This window comes from Diabrotica undecimpunctata, chromosome 2 (genome assembly GCF_040954645.1).
Source record: "Diabrotica undecimpunctata isolate CICGRU chromosome 2, icDiaUnde3, whole genome shotgun sequence".
Lineage (NCBI taxonomy): Eukaryota > Metazoa > Arthropoda > Insecta > Coleoptera > Chrysomelidae > Diabrotica > Diabrotica undecimpunctata.
Window position 1 is genome coordinate 158041603 of NC_092804.1, and position 18443 is coordinate 158060045.

General features: G+C 34.6%; 1 protein-coding gene across 14 annotated transcripts in view; it reads right to left on the reverse strand.

Moving 5' to 3' along the window:
- Nucleotides 1–18443, reverse strand: part of dlg1 (MAGUK family member discs large 1) — a 1569679-nt gene that overhangs the window by 49079 nt on the left and 1502157 nt on the right. For 10 of the 14 annotated variants that reach the window (XM_072523856.1, XM_072523859.1, XM_072523857.1 and 7 more), the window contains one exon: nt 2118–2204. The exons of the other annotated variants lie outside the window; for them this stretch is intronic. In XM_072523856.1, the coding sequence (XP_072379957.1) occupies nt 2118–2204 (87 nt within the window). The remainder of the gene's footprint in view (nt 1–2117; nt 2205–18443) is intronic. 14 annotated transcript variants of the gene reach the window in all.

The window sequence follows — 18443 nt, forward strand, 5'->3', positions numbered from 1 at the left end:
TCACATCAAATCTTCAAAGTCTACTTTTCAATCTATTTGAAGTCCATTCCAGTGCCACTCATTTCCAGGCCAAAGGAAGACATTATCATCCATAGTATCTCCAGTACCATTCAGTTAAATATCGGATAACATGAGATAAATCGCTATCTGAATTCGCTTGTTGTCTTTCTCAAAGAATCTACTTACAGTAGACTACCGAAGACAAAGAAAAATATAAAGAATTAAACAGGGGAGACTTGCCATGCTCACCAACAACAATCTATAATATGGTTACCAACTCAAACTGTATCTTATATGACTTATATGACACCACTCATATAACGTTATGGTGGTTAAGAACTCATAATCACCTGCAAGATAGAAGAATATAACATACGGAAAACCAGTTAGCTGAAACTGAGCATCGAACCTGGTCATTCGACTATACGAGAAGCGTTTAGCCAACCTGCATGATGGTTTTCCATCTGAGCATATAATAAATGAAACGAGTTCTATAAAAATATCACGGAAATACATTGCCCAGACCCGGAATATATAATTGTTTATCTCTAGTAGCCAATTAAAAACAGCAATCGGAAGTTATCTAAAGGCTCCCTTGAGCCCCGTTGAAGAACTTATGCGGAAACCAATACTTAAACAAATCGATGTGCCCAGGCAGAATATACATGTTACGGGAGATGAATTGTCAAATATACTATTCGACGCAGAGAAAGTAGATCAGGATATATCTGGAGATGCGCGGAAAGCTATTGTCACCCACCACTGGAGTCCTCATTAAACAACGGGAATAGGAACGATTTTTGTTGAAATTTTGTTCGTCTCTATGTGGAAAATAGTAAGATATTTGTGGAATTCAAAGAGAATTAAGGAAAAAAACAAGCACATTCCCCGAATCAAACCTCATCCGGTTCGAAGGACCAATATAAAATTTCAGTATCCTGTCCCTTGTCCTCGATCAGCGTTTGAAGTGTGTTAACTAATTTAATTTTAAATAAAAAAAAAAATAAAAAAAAATTAAAAAAACCACCTCAATAACAATAACTGTTCTTTCTTCTCTTGGACACTCTTGAACACCTATCACCAAATAAGTGCTAAATAACTTCCATCTTCCATTAATAAAAACAAAACTCAGGACAATACATCCTGAAAAAGAAATGAAAAATGATAATTCTTCATTAACACAAGAATTGACACTAGTCTACTGGCAGTCGCTGGTGCAGTATATTAAGAATGTTGATTTGGGTACATACACTCTGATGAGGATCAGAGATGAGATCACAAATTCGTCGGATTCTTGACATTGTGTTCCAAATTGTTGCAAACGTTTGGTTATTGCAATCTTGCATGCTCTTTACGGGTCTGACAAACCACTATAATATAAGAATACAAACAAACAATAACAACAAGAATACTAACAACGTAAATTTACTCTGGTTGGTCTTGAAGGAACGAAAAAGCGATGCTACTTGCCAGGGCAGGAGCAAAAGAAACATTCATAGGTACAGAACGTTTCGTTGATAGCAAGAAGCATAGTCAAAGGAACGATATCTGACTGGATAGAACGGATGAAACATGAAACGGATGAAACGGCTTTTATGCGTGAATCTTCGAAGAAGGGATCCAAAAATTTACAAGATATGAATGGGAATTATCTGCGAATTATGGACATATGAACACTGGAGAAGTTTTGTAATGGGACGGTCACGTGGTCGATAAACCCCGGACATTAGAAAGAAATGCAAGGACTGCAGGTATATATTTTCTTTGTCGCACTAGGGGAACGGGTTTACATTGCAGTGAGCAGTCTAGGTGTTATACGTATATGCTCATATTAAACCCAACCTAACTTAAGAATACAAAAGCGTCCTTTTTTTATTTACACAGTCCATTTAGTCATTAAAAAATGATGAAAAAAATATCATTTTGTTATTTTAATTTATTTTTTTTTAATGAAAACTAATTGCGGTGAAAAAATCTTTCGAATCACTTGAGTGGCATCGACTTAAAAAACCGATAGACAGTGCAAGTATACGTAATAAAAAGGGGGCGAAAATTCAAATAGTTTGAAATTTTCTGCCACGGCGGCGCCACATGCAAACCACAACACTAAGACTTACTAAAATCCCCCATATTGTCATTATCTTCCAAATAAATTAGTGTTATTTCTTCCATATACGGCAGTTCGACCCGATATAATATTTCACCTGTACTTTATTGTAACACAGAAAGAAGCCAAAAAAGAAAAAAAATTATATAGTAACATTTTTATACGTTGGCTGGCACGGTTCGTTTATATATTTATCAATTTTTAAGAACTAAGTGACTATATTTGGCAATGCCGAAGACAAAATTATATTATATACATAAGAATCAGAATAAGTAAGTTATTTTGTTCTTATAATGAAAGGAACATAGTACGGTAAGGGGCAGGTTGGGTATATAAAACAAAAAATTGTATATATATATATATATATATATATATATATATATATATATATATATATATATATATATATATATATATATACATATATACAGCAAACCTAATAACAAAACTGACTTGGTCACCAATTACTCTTGTACATAATTGAGTATTGATTGGAATATAAATTTAAAAAATCAAGCCTTTAGTTTTCTCTAAGGATTAGTTATTAGAATACAATTAAAACAGTAATAGATTCAGAAAAACTGATGACGGATTCGGATTCAGCATTAAACGTTTGCGGAGAAAATTATGAAACCAAAAGTTTCTACTTTCGGTTCCGAGGACACTGGAAAAACATATTTACTCGTAAACTATAGAGTAATTTTGAATGAAGTGAATAAAAAAGTTCATATGATATCTAATATTTTGCTTCCCTAGCTCTGTAATGAGCGGACCACTGATTTAGATCAATCAATGTAAACGTTATTGGTGCCACCCCTTGACTTTTATCTCAATGCACAGAGATAGAACAGGACACGATGAAAAAATAAATATCCGTATAGTAGACAACCTTCATCATAACAAAATGAATTAAGTATTCAGAATTTTTTTAGATCATCACCGTCGCAATTTTCAGTTCAAAACTGGACTATGTCCGTTTTATCTGTTCTGCCGAGTTTAAGAGAGATGTAATACCGAAGGAATATCAGTAAGGGACTAGAAATACACCAGAAACATGTTTTACTTATTTTTTCCATTACCAATTTTACCAATCTTCAATATTAAAGTTTTGATCATGACAGTTTCAACTTTTAATTCAAAACTGAACTATCTCCCTTGTTATGTCTTCTAGGAATAGAAGAGGAAAAGAAGTGACAGAACGGAAGAAGCAATAGCGAAGGAAAAAAATACATTACAAAAATCTTTTACTTCTATTTTGCCAAGAGATTTTTAGTATTAAAGTGTTAATCATCAAAGTCTTGATTTCAATCTTTAGTTAATCATAACTCCTTAAGGATTATGTCTGTAGATATGTTGTATACTGTGTATGTATGTACTATGTTCATGGCTAGTCAACAGACAACTTGACCGACCATTTATTTTTACAATGTTCCAATTCATTGGTCGACCTTACAGCCATGGAAATTATTTTCTTCTAACCTGGTGGATGAAAATAATTTAAATCGTTTCTCACAGGATTTGGATTACCGACCATTAGCTAATAAAGATAAATTTGAGTGTTGACTACATATTCCTATTTTTGATAAATCAGCCATAGAATTTGATGAAAGAGTCACCAAAAAAGATAAATACAATTACCAAAAATTATGGAAAATTGTTTGTTGGCCTTATTCCATGTAGCTTATATGTACAAGAAACAGGAGAGTATTTAAAAGTAAACGATAACAGACTGCTATCAATCGTTTCTCGCATAATGAGCAATGATTAATATTAGTCTGTCTCTCAAATAAACACTCGATATCAATGGTAAAGATAATTAAAAGGTGAGTAGAAGTTAAACTACCGATACGTCTTAGGTCCTTAAAACTTTTCTCAGAATCAACCAGACAATAATTTACAGGAAATGCGAATATAAGAGGGATAACACGCAGTTTGGTCTTCAAATTTTATTGGTGTGTTTTTTCCTTAAATATATTTACCCAACGACATGAATGTAGATGCTCCGCATGTTTTATAGACTATCGAAAAGCGTTTGATTGCGTTAACCCTCAAAAGATTATCGAAATTCTTAGATCAACCGGGATTGATGAACAAAACTTATATATCACAGAACTCTACTGATACCAAACGACCAAATTCCAAATAAAACAAATATCATCGGAGTATATACGGATTAGATGAGGAGTGACACAGGGCTGCGTCTTCTCTCCACTCCTGTTTACACGGTACTCGGAATCTATATTTAACATTGGAGCCAAAGTTAACTGAGGATCAACAGAACTACGATAAACAACATCAGATACGTGGAATACACTATCAAAACAGTAAACAACTGACCAGAGATACAAAACATAATATATTCCGCGGTACGTCATAGTGAAATGTTCGGCTTACATTTAAACATGTTAAAACCAAAATGCGTACTAGTGTATTCAAAAAAGACATTAACACATATCTAAATATCGAAGGAAAAAAAGTATAACGAATGATCTCTACAAAATTTCTGGAAACTAATACCAACAGTGACTGTAACCAAAAAATAATATCAAGAATTTAACAAGATACATTAGCATAAAGACATTTTGCAAGATTTCTTTGTTTTAGTCTACGGATGCGAAAGTTGAAAAATTGGCTCGCAAAAAAAAGAAATAGTGGCCGTTGAAATGTAAAGGGTCCGCCAGTGAAACGGAGAGATTTGAGTGGAGCTTGTAGCGCGTGATGAGGTGGCGAAGAAGAAAGTCGCCTGCCTATCAGGACATGCATGGTCTACCATTTAGTTTACAATGGAGCGTTAGACGAGATTTTAACTTTAACAGCGGCTACGCTGTTAAAGCCTACTATCAAAACAGCGAGAGTTCAGTTCAAACTTGACATGACTTTCCAGAGCTTATCAACATACCGTAACCAATCTGGTCCGTCAGATAACGCGATTAAAAAGTCGGTAAAAAACATCGAGCAAACTGGATTGACATTTAAAACAGAGGCGGTTGTGCCAAAAACAGTTCGGATCCCTGTTAATATCGAATGTCATCGACTACACGCTTTCGAATAAATGACACATCGTTGAAACGGATTCTCCACCAAGATCTTCGATATGATTCTTACAAAATGCAAATTGTTCGAGCTCTTAATCCAGGTGATTTTTAACAACGAGTTAGATTGTGTGAAGGTATGCTTGCCAAATTAGAAAAAATGACAACCAAGTTACCAACTTAAGGATGAGTGAATGATGTACATTTTTACCTCTCCGGTTTTGTTTATAAACAAAATTTCAGATATTGGACAGGGGAAAATCCTCGTTGGCTTCTTGAAGTGACACTATGATCTGAGATTTTGGCAAATGGAATTATCGGTCCATATTTTTTGATGATGAGACTGAAAATTGCGTTACAATTAATTATGAGCGTTACTTTGTTGATTTACAACTTCCTCAGAACAGAAAAAAGAATTAAATAACCACATAAGCAGAATAGGGGAAACAGAATCGTGTGGTCACAATAGTAAGAGATAAATCATGAATCTCCAAAACTTGCGGCAATGGTTCAGATCTGCCGTAAACAAAGTCAGAATAGCCATGTTGATTGCCAACGTTCGGAACGGACAAGGCACATGAAGAAGAAGAAAAACTCCGCCAATGAACAAGCAGAATTTGTTATAAAGACAAAGAAAAAGAAGAACATATTTATCTCGTTACTTTTTTTTTAATTTTATTTCATCTTACAAAACTTCTTAGAAAAATGACCATCCAAAAAATTGAAAAACTTTTGCTTCATGGAACCTTTTTGCAGGACTATGATTTGGCGCAGTGGATAGCATTATCGAAAGTGTTACAAATGTACAAGTAAAAAAACAATTAAAAAACTACATGACAATAGTTTACGGTTTATTAAAGAAGGTATTCAAATATACAAGGCGACATACCTAAAGACCTAAAATAAAGATGAATCCTCTTACAGTTGTACATTCCACAGAAGAATTTCATAACAGACCAGAAAAGAGTAAGATTTGTTTAAGTGCCGAGGAGCCATAATTACTGAAAGTAAATTGGCTCAGAATATGTAGTTATGTTTAGAATATTTAGGACAGTTAAATTATTTCTAGTAAAGTGGTATTATCCGAGAAAAATAAAACATTGACATTGATCCGTCAATCTGAACAGATACAATAACACGAAAGAGGTGAAGGAGAATGATTGTTAACAGTTATTTAAATTGCTTAATTTTAATTCTTGTTTTTAAAACTATCTTATTATTTTGTTAAAATTAAAGGTACGATTACTAATATATGTACGACGTGGCTTCAAACGAATCTTCAATAAACGTTCAAAATCATTTTTAACAATCATACCAGTCAATTAGCCTGTTATCACATATATTTCAATTCAAAACTAAAATCCAATTTCAAAGGAAATATTGTTAATAAACTACAACCGACCTTCCAAAAAATACTAATCGCTCTTTTACTGTTGACGTAATATATTTTCCGCACAAAAGACGTTACCTAAATTGTACTCTATATATCCAATAATTAAACTGTCAAAACCAAAAACGAACAAACCGCGTATCCCTCGTGAATACATTTTCGAGTTTTCATTTGGTCATATAAAGAGCCACAACTGGCAACTTTCGAAACAAGCTCGGTCGAGAGTATGTCTGGAATTAGCAGATATAATATTGGGAAGTTTCTCTTCTTACTACGAGACAAAAATATCTATATATTATATAAAATAACTCTGATTAATTTGTTGAAAGAGGCAGAAAGAATTTAGATGGATAAAGAAGAGAGTAAATCTTTAAAAACCGGAAAGAAATTTTTAGAATTCTTAAATTAAAAATATGTACGGTATTTTTTTCTTATTTCTTTCGTTTCGTATGTCTAACAATGTTTTACTAATCCACTGTCCTATAGCCAAGAATTTAGTCATCTACCCGATCCACTTCTATCTTTTCTTCACTGAAAGGTTATTTATTTCTAATGCTCAACAGTTTATGCAGGCCTAGAGCGTGCGTCCTCCCAGTCTTGACGTACGGAGCAGAAACACTTACCTTAACAAAAGCAGCAGCTACCAAACTGAGAGTCGCGCGGAGAAGAATGGAGCGGTCCATGTTAGGAATAACTCTGCGAGACAGAATAACCAACGAAGACATCAGGAGAAGAACCGGAGTGACTGACATCATCGAGAAGATAGCCAGACTAAAATGGAGATGGGCAGGACACATAGCCAGAATGACAGATGGGCGATGGACAAAGAGGTTATTGGAATGGAGGCCAAGGGAAGACAAGAGAAGCGTCGGTCGACCACCTACAAGATGGACTGACGATTTAAGAAGACTCGATAAAAACTGGATGAGAGCGGCGCAAGATAGACGGGGTTGGAAACATGAGGAAGAGGCCTATGTTCAGCAGTGGACTCTTGAGGCTGGATGATGATGATGAGAGCTAAAATACAAGTAAATCATTACATATTTCAAAAACATACATTTTGTCCATTTATGTGGCTTCTTTATCTTTGTTTGTTATTTCTTCAGTAATGAAATTCTACTTTTTTGAGATATTGTACTCTATCAAATCATCTTTCTGAGTTATCTTCATTTTTTTCGTAATTGGGCCTCGTTTTAGAACCATCTTTTGTATCTTCTCATTATCCATTCTCATTACATGTCCCATCCATCAACTCTTTGCGACCTTATGTAATTTGTTTGCCTCGATACAGATTTGGATTTTCTCAGTGATCTTGCCAATCTGGTTTTTCTAGCACTAATTCTTCATATCCTTTCTCTTCTCTAATAACCACCAGATAAGTAAAATGGTACACTCTATAGAATTTATATTCTTTTACTTTGTTAAAGGTGAAAGTGAATGGACCATCTGCCTTTCGCTTTGAATTTTCAAGAATTATGTACTTTGACTTATTCTAGTTTCTTTCTAGATCAAAATATCTTTCCTGATTTATTCTTCTTGTTATCATCATCATTAGACGTTTTGAGTCCACTGCTGAACATAGGCCTCCCATAAACAATTTCATTGTTATTCTTGTTATAACATTTCGTAATTATTCTCTTGTTTTCGTTAATATTTCTAAAGTCAAGCATTAATGTTCATTATTATAGATGGATCCAGTCGTTTTTACGCTGATTGTTGTGATAATGCCTTCCTGTAAAAAATTAAAGAGTACCGTGGATAAAAGGTCTCCCCGTCTGAGACCTATGTTCACTTCAAATTCATTCGATAAGAAGTATCTCCATACTCTCCATAATTTTCGAGTGTTATTCAATGTCATTCATATGCGGTCATCACAAGCCCTTAGGGTATGAAGTCACGAAGTACGTCGTCTTCCCGGTTGCTATCACACTCTTTCCCTATCCCCCGAATAAACAACACAATTAAACCATATCTCTCATTATTTCTCATTATACGTCCAAAGTCCATTTCCTCTTTTTACCATGATAAGCAGTTTATGTTCTCTTTTCATTCTGCGGAGAACTTCAGAACTCGTGACTTGATCCACCCATGAGATCCGCAATATTCCATCTGTGGCACCTCATCTCAAAGCCTTCAGCTTCTTCGTAGATGCCTCCGACAAAGTACAGGTTCCACTCCGTATAACAAAACCGAAATTTGTAACATAAAAAGTTTATTCATAAAGTCTCCGTCATTGAAACCATAGGTTTATGCACAATTCGTCATTGGTTTGTAGCTTGGTGGCCGCTTTTAACTCACTACCACTCCGATCGACCTGCATTCTGACTTGATTAGCAACCTTTCGCATTGCAACTTTCATTCACCGCTCCAGTCATGTGTGAGTTTCCTTCAATAATACGTTTTTTGTGTTAACCCAATAAAAACTCATACTCATCTACGTAAGAAATATTTATATAATATATATTAAATATTAAAAAGTAAAACGTTTAAGGGAAAACTAGAATAGTTCAAAAATGGACCAGTCGGCAAGACAGCAGAAAAAGTGATCGTCTCAACATTGCAAGGAGAAGCGAAGAGATTGGGAATAATCCGCAGAAAAGCTCAATTTGGATTCAGAGCTAGCTCAACACTAGAGCAAGATTCAAACGGGGTATACAATATCCTGCGAGAGATAAGAGATAATGACGTCTACGACCAATGAAAGCAAAAGTACCCGGTTACGTGGTAGAAAGCTTTCTATTTAGAGACATGTGGCAAATCTGGGTAAGAGACACAATGGACGAAAAAGAACGGATCAAATTCGCTGAATTGGAAAACCGCCCTAACCATATCCTAAGAGAGAAAGTAGATTATGAGGTCTACCACAGATGGAACCACAAAAGACCCAAGAACATCTGCTTGGTGACGTATAACACTAGATAGGGTTATAGCTGTATGCAAACGAATACCTAACTTCTTCCAAAATCACTCTAGAATGATAATACCTTAATTTTCCCTCAAAAAAATATCGTAACTTTACAAAACTTCCTATGCCAAAAATTAATAAATTTAAAAAAAAATTTACTAAATAGCAACTGTCACAAAAATACTACTAAAAAAATGCATAACAAAGAAGAATTACTGCACCAGGTATACACCAGTGATGTGACAAAGACGTCAATGAGACTACAGCGCCTCACACTGTATTGTATTTTACGCAGAATAGACGTCATGTGAATGTTCCATTTCTCAGGACATTTACATGACTCCCAATTAGGATGATAGCAGTCCCCCTCCTGAGACCTGAATTACTACTGTGCGTGTGTGCGTCAACGCGAATGTTCAGACGTCCAATGTCAACATCGTTCTAGCAGATCTTCGGCTTTTGGACAAAACAACTTATTAGTCGACAGCGCAGCACAACAAGATCGGCAAGTGAAGATTATTAAGTTATACCAGATAATTACTGATGTCGCTCAGGTTGGCAAGATTTTGGCAAAACAGATACGGTATTAAAAGGTGTATGCCATGTAGACCGTCAAAAGATGGATACCTACTCAGTGTTCAGTTTTTCACATGCAAAAAGCAATATTATATTTTTTGCTGTATTATTCTTATAGTTACCAACCTCAATATTAAAATCATTACTTAAACCAACCCTTAGTAATAATTTCTCCTACCGATTTTTATCCCTACCCGCGAGAATTACAGACATTCTTGGACAATGCAAAAGAAAAAGCTCTCTCTCTTGCCTATTGGTTCCCTTAGAGAGCAGACGTTGTTTTTCGTCTCTCCGATTTTGGTTTCCGTAGAGGACAGAAATGTTTTTCGCCTCTCTTAATTTGGTTCCTTGTAGAAGATAGACACTTTTCTCAGCTCTCTCGATTGCCGTCTACCGTAGAGAAGATAGGTTTTTTCGCTTCGTGACCGTTGGTTACTTAAAACGCTTTTTCTCTCCTTTGGAAATAGTTAAAACTCAAAAGTAACGTGTTCTCGTGAATCCGCTACATGCAAACACATCCGTTACAAGACAACTCAAGCTTTTATGACCAACATATTGAGTGTGATTTTTCCTTGAAGGTATATAACAGTGAAATCGGTAAGTGTTTGTATAAACTTAATTCAATTATTGTCTGCATAACATTCAATTTCCCCTCCTAATTATTTTGAACCAACCCCATTGAAACAGTCCTAATAACTCTGAAATTATTTTAATAATTTCGCATTTGTACATACCTCAATTTTACACTCACTAAATATCAATAATAAAAGATAACGAGTTGAAGCAGCTCATGAACAACATAGACAAAATAACAGTCCCGTTACTGGCAGTATTCAAATTCGCCAAAGCAGAAAACGTTAATGTCATCACAACCGGCAACGACATCTTTTATCACTGCTGAAAAGTCTGTGTTTTAGGACAAGAGGCGGTTATGACTACCACCATCTTGTATAAAGGTTACGTTTACCAGGATTAATAAACGTATTATGAGACTGAAAAATATGCATCTGAGAAATTGAACATGGTAATACGAAAAGTGACACCACCTGCAAAAATTTATCGACCTTAACTGTCAAGTTTTTCAATGGTTCTAATTTTTTTTTCTATTAGATTTATAAGACAGTTTAAATTGGGCGTTCACACGGTTGGTAGTGATATACTTTAACCCATTTAAACGATGACTGGGTCTTCATATTCAGGTAACATCACCCTGTCCTCCGGAGGCGTGTCAGCCGGGAGCTGACAGCCGTGCCGGACGCATCAAGGAATTTGGATATTGGTCAAAATACTTGGGAATTCCAAGTTTGGCCAAATCCAAATTTCTAATTGACTCGATGCAGGGAAATTCCACTTTTGCTACGTAAAACAAAGGATTTGTTCTACATAAAAGCAGGTAGATTTTCTCCCATCAGTCAGTCGAGCTTGCCTCTTCTACTGTAGACCTAGTCGGTGCTATTATTGTTCCTACTAAGTTATTGTTTTATTTCTGATTTCCTATATACCATTTTATTTTAGCATTATTGTATATTCAGACCTTTTCAGGTTAGAATATTACATTGATCTATATTTGTTCATGTACTGATTGTTTGATATTTTATTTGATTATTTTGATTGTTTATTTTTCTTGTATTTTGTGTCTAAGTTGTTCTTCCGTAAGTTAAGAATACTTAGGAATATTTATCTTGCCTTTTCTATTTTATATATTTGATTTTGTACTTTGTATCTAAGTAGTTCTTTTCGGTAAGTCAAAGAGCTCTTAGAAGTATTTCTCTGATATCTGACTTGTTATTTTATTGTGTGTCTAAGTCGTTCTTTTCCGGTAAGTCAAAAGAACCCTTAGAAATATTTTCATATCGCATTATTATTTCTGATATTTTATCTAAGATATTTTCTTCCGTAAGTTAAGAAAATACTTATATATTTGTCTATTTCATTTTTCCATTTTTTTGCTAAGCTGTTTCTTCCGTAAGTCAAGAAACACTTAGCAATATTTTCACATCTTTTCTATATTTGATTTTTCTTATTTTCTATTATAATTCACTTATAAATATTTGTGCATTTATTTTACTATATTTGATTCTCTTGTTTATTTTCTGTTCTAAGTTGTTTCTTCCGTAAGTCAAGAAACACTTAGACATATTTCTATAATCTGTTTCATTTTTGCATTTCTCGTTTTATATTTTGAGTATTTTATTTTTCCACTCTAAGTCGTTTCTTCCGTAAGTCAAGAAACACTTAGAAATATTTCCATATTTTACTCTCACATTTACATATTTCATTTATCTATATTTCTGTCCTAAGTTGTTTCTTCCGTAAGTCAAGAAATACTTAGAAACATTTTTCTTTGCATTATATTTTTATACCATTTAATTTACTTGTTTACTAAGTTATTCCTTCCGTAAGTCAAGGAATACTTAGATCATTTTTACCTATCTGTTTTCCATTTTTGCTCTGTTACTTTGTAACTGTTCCTTGGAACCGTTACCTATAACAGATATTTGTCACTGGAACTGATATTTATAACAGCGGTGGTATTTAACCTTTCTACCACAGACAAACCAAAGATGGTGAATACCCGATCCAATTCCGGGGATAGGAAGAAGCCCGAAGAGCCGGCGATGGGTCCTACAGGCCCAAATGCCCCCTGTCGGCAACAACCCAAGAAGGCACGTTAGTCGTATCCCTTACACAACGGGATCGTTATAGGTCGTTCCAATAGTCGCTAAAACAATTACTTGGTTGATAAGGCGAACAAAACAATTTTCAAGTGAACAAAAAAATCCGTTTTAGGATTTTAAGAATCAAAGCAAATATTTCAGCGAATTATTTGGTTGTTTTGTTTAATAAATCAAATAAATATAGACTACTGAAACATCTGTAGTAGTAAAACAACATGGAACTAATAATTAAACAAACATTTTAGAATCAAGTAAAATGAACATCTAAACTTAATTCTCATCAACATATTTTCCATACGAGACTAGGAATAACTAATAAAACACAACTTTAATTACTATTTTGAAATTATCGAGCTGCATGTTTACACCACAACCAAATAAACGACAACAACACATTAACAGAGATCAAAACCGACGTATACTGGCAATAGTTGATGTAATTACGTTTGTGGGAACATGTTTTTAACTAACATGCTCCAAAAAAATATATCCCTTTTTGTATAGGAGAATAACAAATTCTGCTCTGATGTATGCATAAAAATGTGAATCAAATTATGAAAAATCGCTTCAAAAGAAAATTTTACAAAAAATTTTGACAACTGGGGACGCCCGGTTTCTAATTTTATACAACTGCATAATTTGAAACGAGAGGTAAACATTTTGTAACAGTAGGTAATTAAATACGCTTAGCCTATAGCTCCAATTCACAATTATAAACGTAATATACAATTATGTAGAACAATTGAATCAACCAATGTGATGAGTTCAAAGTTAAACTAATAGATGCTACAATTCAAGATACAAGAAATATCGTTGTTTGCATTTATAACATCAACTAACAAAAGTGCATTAGAAGGTGGGAGCTACAATGCCACGTTTATGATAAATGGAAGCACTTAAATAATTATTATTCAATAATTTAATTCCTTTATGCATCTTAACGCATCGTAGAGCCAACTAAAATATTTTATACCAGGTTCAAGAAGCTAGAGGAACAGAAAAAGAACAAAATAACAACAGAAATAGGTTAGATAATAATTGACAATTCAGTTATCGACCTTCGAGTTATATAAAATCAAGTCGATCTACCAATAAATTTAGCCAAAACATAAAAAAACAAACTAAATGGCAAAAAACGGAAAAGCAAGTAAAAAATTAGCACATACATATAATTGGAATGAAGAACCATTTGAATAATCAGTAATCACATCTCGTGATGAGTCTTGATCATGAACTTGATAGACTGGGAGCACATAAAATAGATACAACGGTATTGATGCCCAGTCATCGGAGAATATACGGCAACGAATGACACTGAGATCACTAGTACATCCTGCAGGATAGACTAGGTGGGAAAATTTTCATCCCCAACACGGCACGTGCCAATTAGTTAATAGGAAATGTCCTATGGCTGTATAGAACTATAGGACAGATGAGAATAAGATATAACCAAATAAACAACCGAGGATCAAATAAGAACGTAGAAGAATGTAGATTTGTAGATTAAATGTGACACACTAGTAGAAAAAATATGTTGGAACATGAAAGAAAGTCAAAGTAAAATACTAATTCACGAAAAGGATGCCAAAAAGAGATGAAAAAAAGTACTTTGACAGGTTATTAAATAAAGAATTTGACAGACAATCAGTTGAGTTAACGAAGACAGTAACAACAATGACGAGCAAAATAACAAACGAAGAAGTGGCTCAACCAATTTAAAAAATAAAGAAAGCAAAGGCAGTTGGACTAGATAATATTCCTGAGGAATTGTTGAAAGGGAAAAACAAGGGAGATGTACAACAATGTATAAACTTCTTCTTCATGTGTCATCTCCTCTAGGAAGGTTGGCAACCATCATGGCAATTCGCACTTTCGATAACGCTGCTCTAAAGAGGTGAGCATAAGTGCAGTTAAATGAAGCTCTCAAAATGTTTAACCATGAGATGCGTCTTCTTCCGCGACTCCTTCTAGCCTGTATTCTTCCTTGCATTATTAATTGCAACAAGTTATAACGCTCACCCCTCATGACTTGTCCCAGATATTGCAGTTTTCTGACTTTAATTGTATTTAAATCCTCTTTATCTTTTCCCATTCTTCTCAACACCTCGACATTCGTGACTCTATCTACACAACTTATTCTTAATGTCCTTCTGTAGGCCCATAACTCGAAGGCTTCTAATCTGTCCGAAACATCTTTCTTTAATGTCCAAGCCTCCAACCCATAAAATAATATGGAGAACACGTAGCATTTCAGAAGTCTTATCTTTAAACAAATTGAAATGTTCCTGCTGCAGAGTACGTTTTTCAGTTTGTTGAAAGAATTTCTTGTCTGTCCTATTCTTGCCTTAATCTCTTCTGTGTACTCATTATTTTCGTTAATTATTGTACCCAGATATTTATATTTTTCAACTTTTTTAATTTTTTCTCCATGTATTGTTATGTTTTCTTGGCGCTGTTGGGCTTTTGTAATTACCATAAATTGTGTCTTTTTTGTGTTTAGGGACATTCCGTTTTCTTCACAGACTTCTACCACTCTGTCAACCATTTGTTGTAAATCCTCAAGACATTCCGCTAATAAATTAGTGTCGTCGGAAAACCGTATATTATTGATTGGTAGGCCATTTACTTTTATTCCCATAGTTAGTTCTTCTAGTGCTTCCTGGATTATTTCCTCTGAATACAAATTGAACAAAGTAGGAGACAGGACACAGCCCTGCCTGACGCCCCTCTCAATATGTATTTCATTTGAAAAGACGTTGTTCTCTTTTACCACAGCGATCTGATTATAATAGATAGCGCTAATGACCCTGATGTCTCTCATATTTAAGTTTTTCTTTTCAAGTAATTCGATAAGACGGTTATGTCTGACCTTATCGAAGGCTTTGTTGTAATCCAAGAAACACATAGAAACACATATATACTGGCTGATTAACATCCATGCACCTTTGCACAAGTACATTCACAGCGAACAGGGCTTCCCTCGTCCCAGTGCATTTCTAAATCCAAATTGTGTGTCAGTTATCTCCTGCTCAAGTTTGTTGTGTATTCTCCGGTGTATAATTTTTAAAAATATTTTGAGCGTATGACTCATTAAACTTATTATCCGGTGGTTTTGGCATTCTTTTGTATTTGGTTTTTTTGGTAGTGTTATGAATGTTGACATCAACCAATCTCTGGGAATGATTCCTGTACTGTATATTGTATTGAATAAGTCGACCAATATTCCCATTTGCTGTTCTTCTATTAACCGTATTATGTCTACAGGTATTTCGTCAGGACCTGTTGCCTTGTTGTTCTTTGTTCGCTTTATCGCTTCTAATACCTCATCTTCTGTTATGTCTGGGCCGTTGTCGAACTTTTCCTGCTCTAGTACTATCTCAGTCCATTCGTCTTTAAATAGCTCTTGAATATATTCCTGCCATCTTTTAAGCCTTTCAACGACGTCTAAAATTATTTTGCCGTTTTTATCCAGCAATATGTTTGATTCTTTCTTAATATTAGTGCCTGTTATTTCCCTAATTTTTTTATAAAGGTTTAAGTTATCATATTTCTCTACCAACTGTCCAATCTCTTCGCATCTGTCACTATACCATCTTTCCTTTGCATCTCTGATCTTTCTCCTTATTTCTGTGTGTATAATATTATACATGTTTTTGTCTTTGGTTTTATAAGATCTCCTTGCTTCCATGAGATCCAAAATCTCATCGGTCATCCACAAACTACAGGCCATAAAACTACTTAGTCACACCATGAAAATATGGAAGAGAGTAATTGATAGACGGAGAAGTGAAGAAACCGAAATATCAGTTTGGCTTTATCCAACGCAGATCAACAACAGACGCAATTTTCATTATAAGGCAGTTAATGAAAAAATACAGGAATAACGAAACAAACGCTCGTATGGTATTCATTGTTCTTGAGAAAGCATATGATAGAGTTCCTCAGGAGATTCTATGGTGGGCACTCAATAAGAAAGGAGTACCCGGTGAATATGTTAAGATTGAGAGAGATATGTATGAGGGAGTAACAAATAGTGTTGTTGTAAATACACGCGCACATCCAAACACAAAACACACATACACATATTGGCATCTACACCAAACTCACTCCGCAAATCACTAAATAGCTGCACCACAACTGACCCATCATAAGGTTACATTTGTGCTGCGATTACTTCGCCCCCTATCAGGAGGTGTAACATCATCGTGCCCTTTGATTACATGACATGGAGAGAAAAGTGTCGCATAAACGATGCCCCAGAGAAATGGCAAACTTTGAGTAATTATAATCTTGGTACTTCTGCGAGCATGTGGTCCCAACTTGTGGGAATAAAATGGACACGAGACAAAAAGAGATAGCGCAGAAGAGCACAGAAATGAATCACTCTTCTGATTTTATAAATAAAATGTAGAGGGAACGAGCAACTTCCAACAGGACAACCAGGATCCTACTGCCGAACGTTCACCACAGTAAACCAGCATCTGAAGGATTTACTGTTGATATGGGACGGTTCGATGTTTCCTTGATACAACAGTGCTGGGTATACCAGGCCTTTAAAAGCTCTGTTGGGTGTTGTCGGAGAGCTGTCGTTGCAATATAGTTTAACCAGCTATCTAAGAGAGTCATGAATATTCAGCTCAGTGGGGTGTTATTGTTCGAGGTGTGAGATTACATAAACAAGGGATCTATCTGTTTTCTGAAATAATCCCTCGTTTACGTAATTTTACACCTCTAACAATAGCACCACGCTGATCTGAATATTAATGAGTCTCTAAAATAGCTTGTTAGACTATACGACCGGTGGGAAAAAGACGCCTTTTATAGAAGAAAAGTACCACTCTAGTAATTGTTTCCCGCCACCAGATAAGCAGATAAGATAATATATTCTCTTGATTATTATAATAAAATAAAATATGCTTTCATAATGATTTCCTACAGTTAATAATAAAGGAGGCTAATCTGTTCTGACAACAAGTGAGACAACGTTAAATAAAGATAAAAAAGTGATATAACAGACTTTTTAACAATAGAGTTACTAATGGATGTAGTACAAATGTAGATGATTGGACTGCAAAGAAATATAAAAAAAATGTAGACATTTACATTTTGCAAAAAATACCAACTTGAATTCTGGCCAATATTTTAAAGTAAAACGGAATTGAAACTTGAAGAAAAAGAGAACGTGTCTATTGATGAAATTATTCAATGGTTCCTTTTAAAATTAAAAAGCTTATAGTTAAGTTGAACTCTGTTGGATAATATATTGGATTGCTGTAGGTATAGGAAAGATCTATATGAACAATATGAACCATACCCGATTCAACATGTTACATTCGACGTAGATTTATTTAGAGAGTAACAGAAGAATTTGTTACACAACTAAAAAGCGTCATCTGTAGTAAAAGAACATCAAGCAACGGATCAACATGACTTGGAAGTGTTAATAATTTAAGTATAATAACATTATTTTTTCGACAAATGTCACTGATTGTGCAACCAACACTGCAAAGCCAAAAAAAATCAGATATAACAAACGTGACCGCCTATACCTAAGCAATCATTAGTACGAAAATGATTCTGAGAGATTTCACTTAAGGTTTTGCCCTTCAAAAACAGAACCTAAGATCAAATAAGGGTTTATGACGTCCTATTATTACGAAATCCTTTGGTGTATTTTACAAATATCTCACATACAACTACTGGAAATTTACAATATTCATTTTTACAACGTTGCCAAATATAATCGACTTTCGAA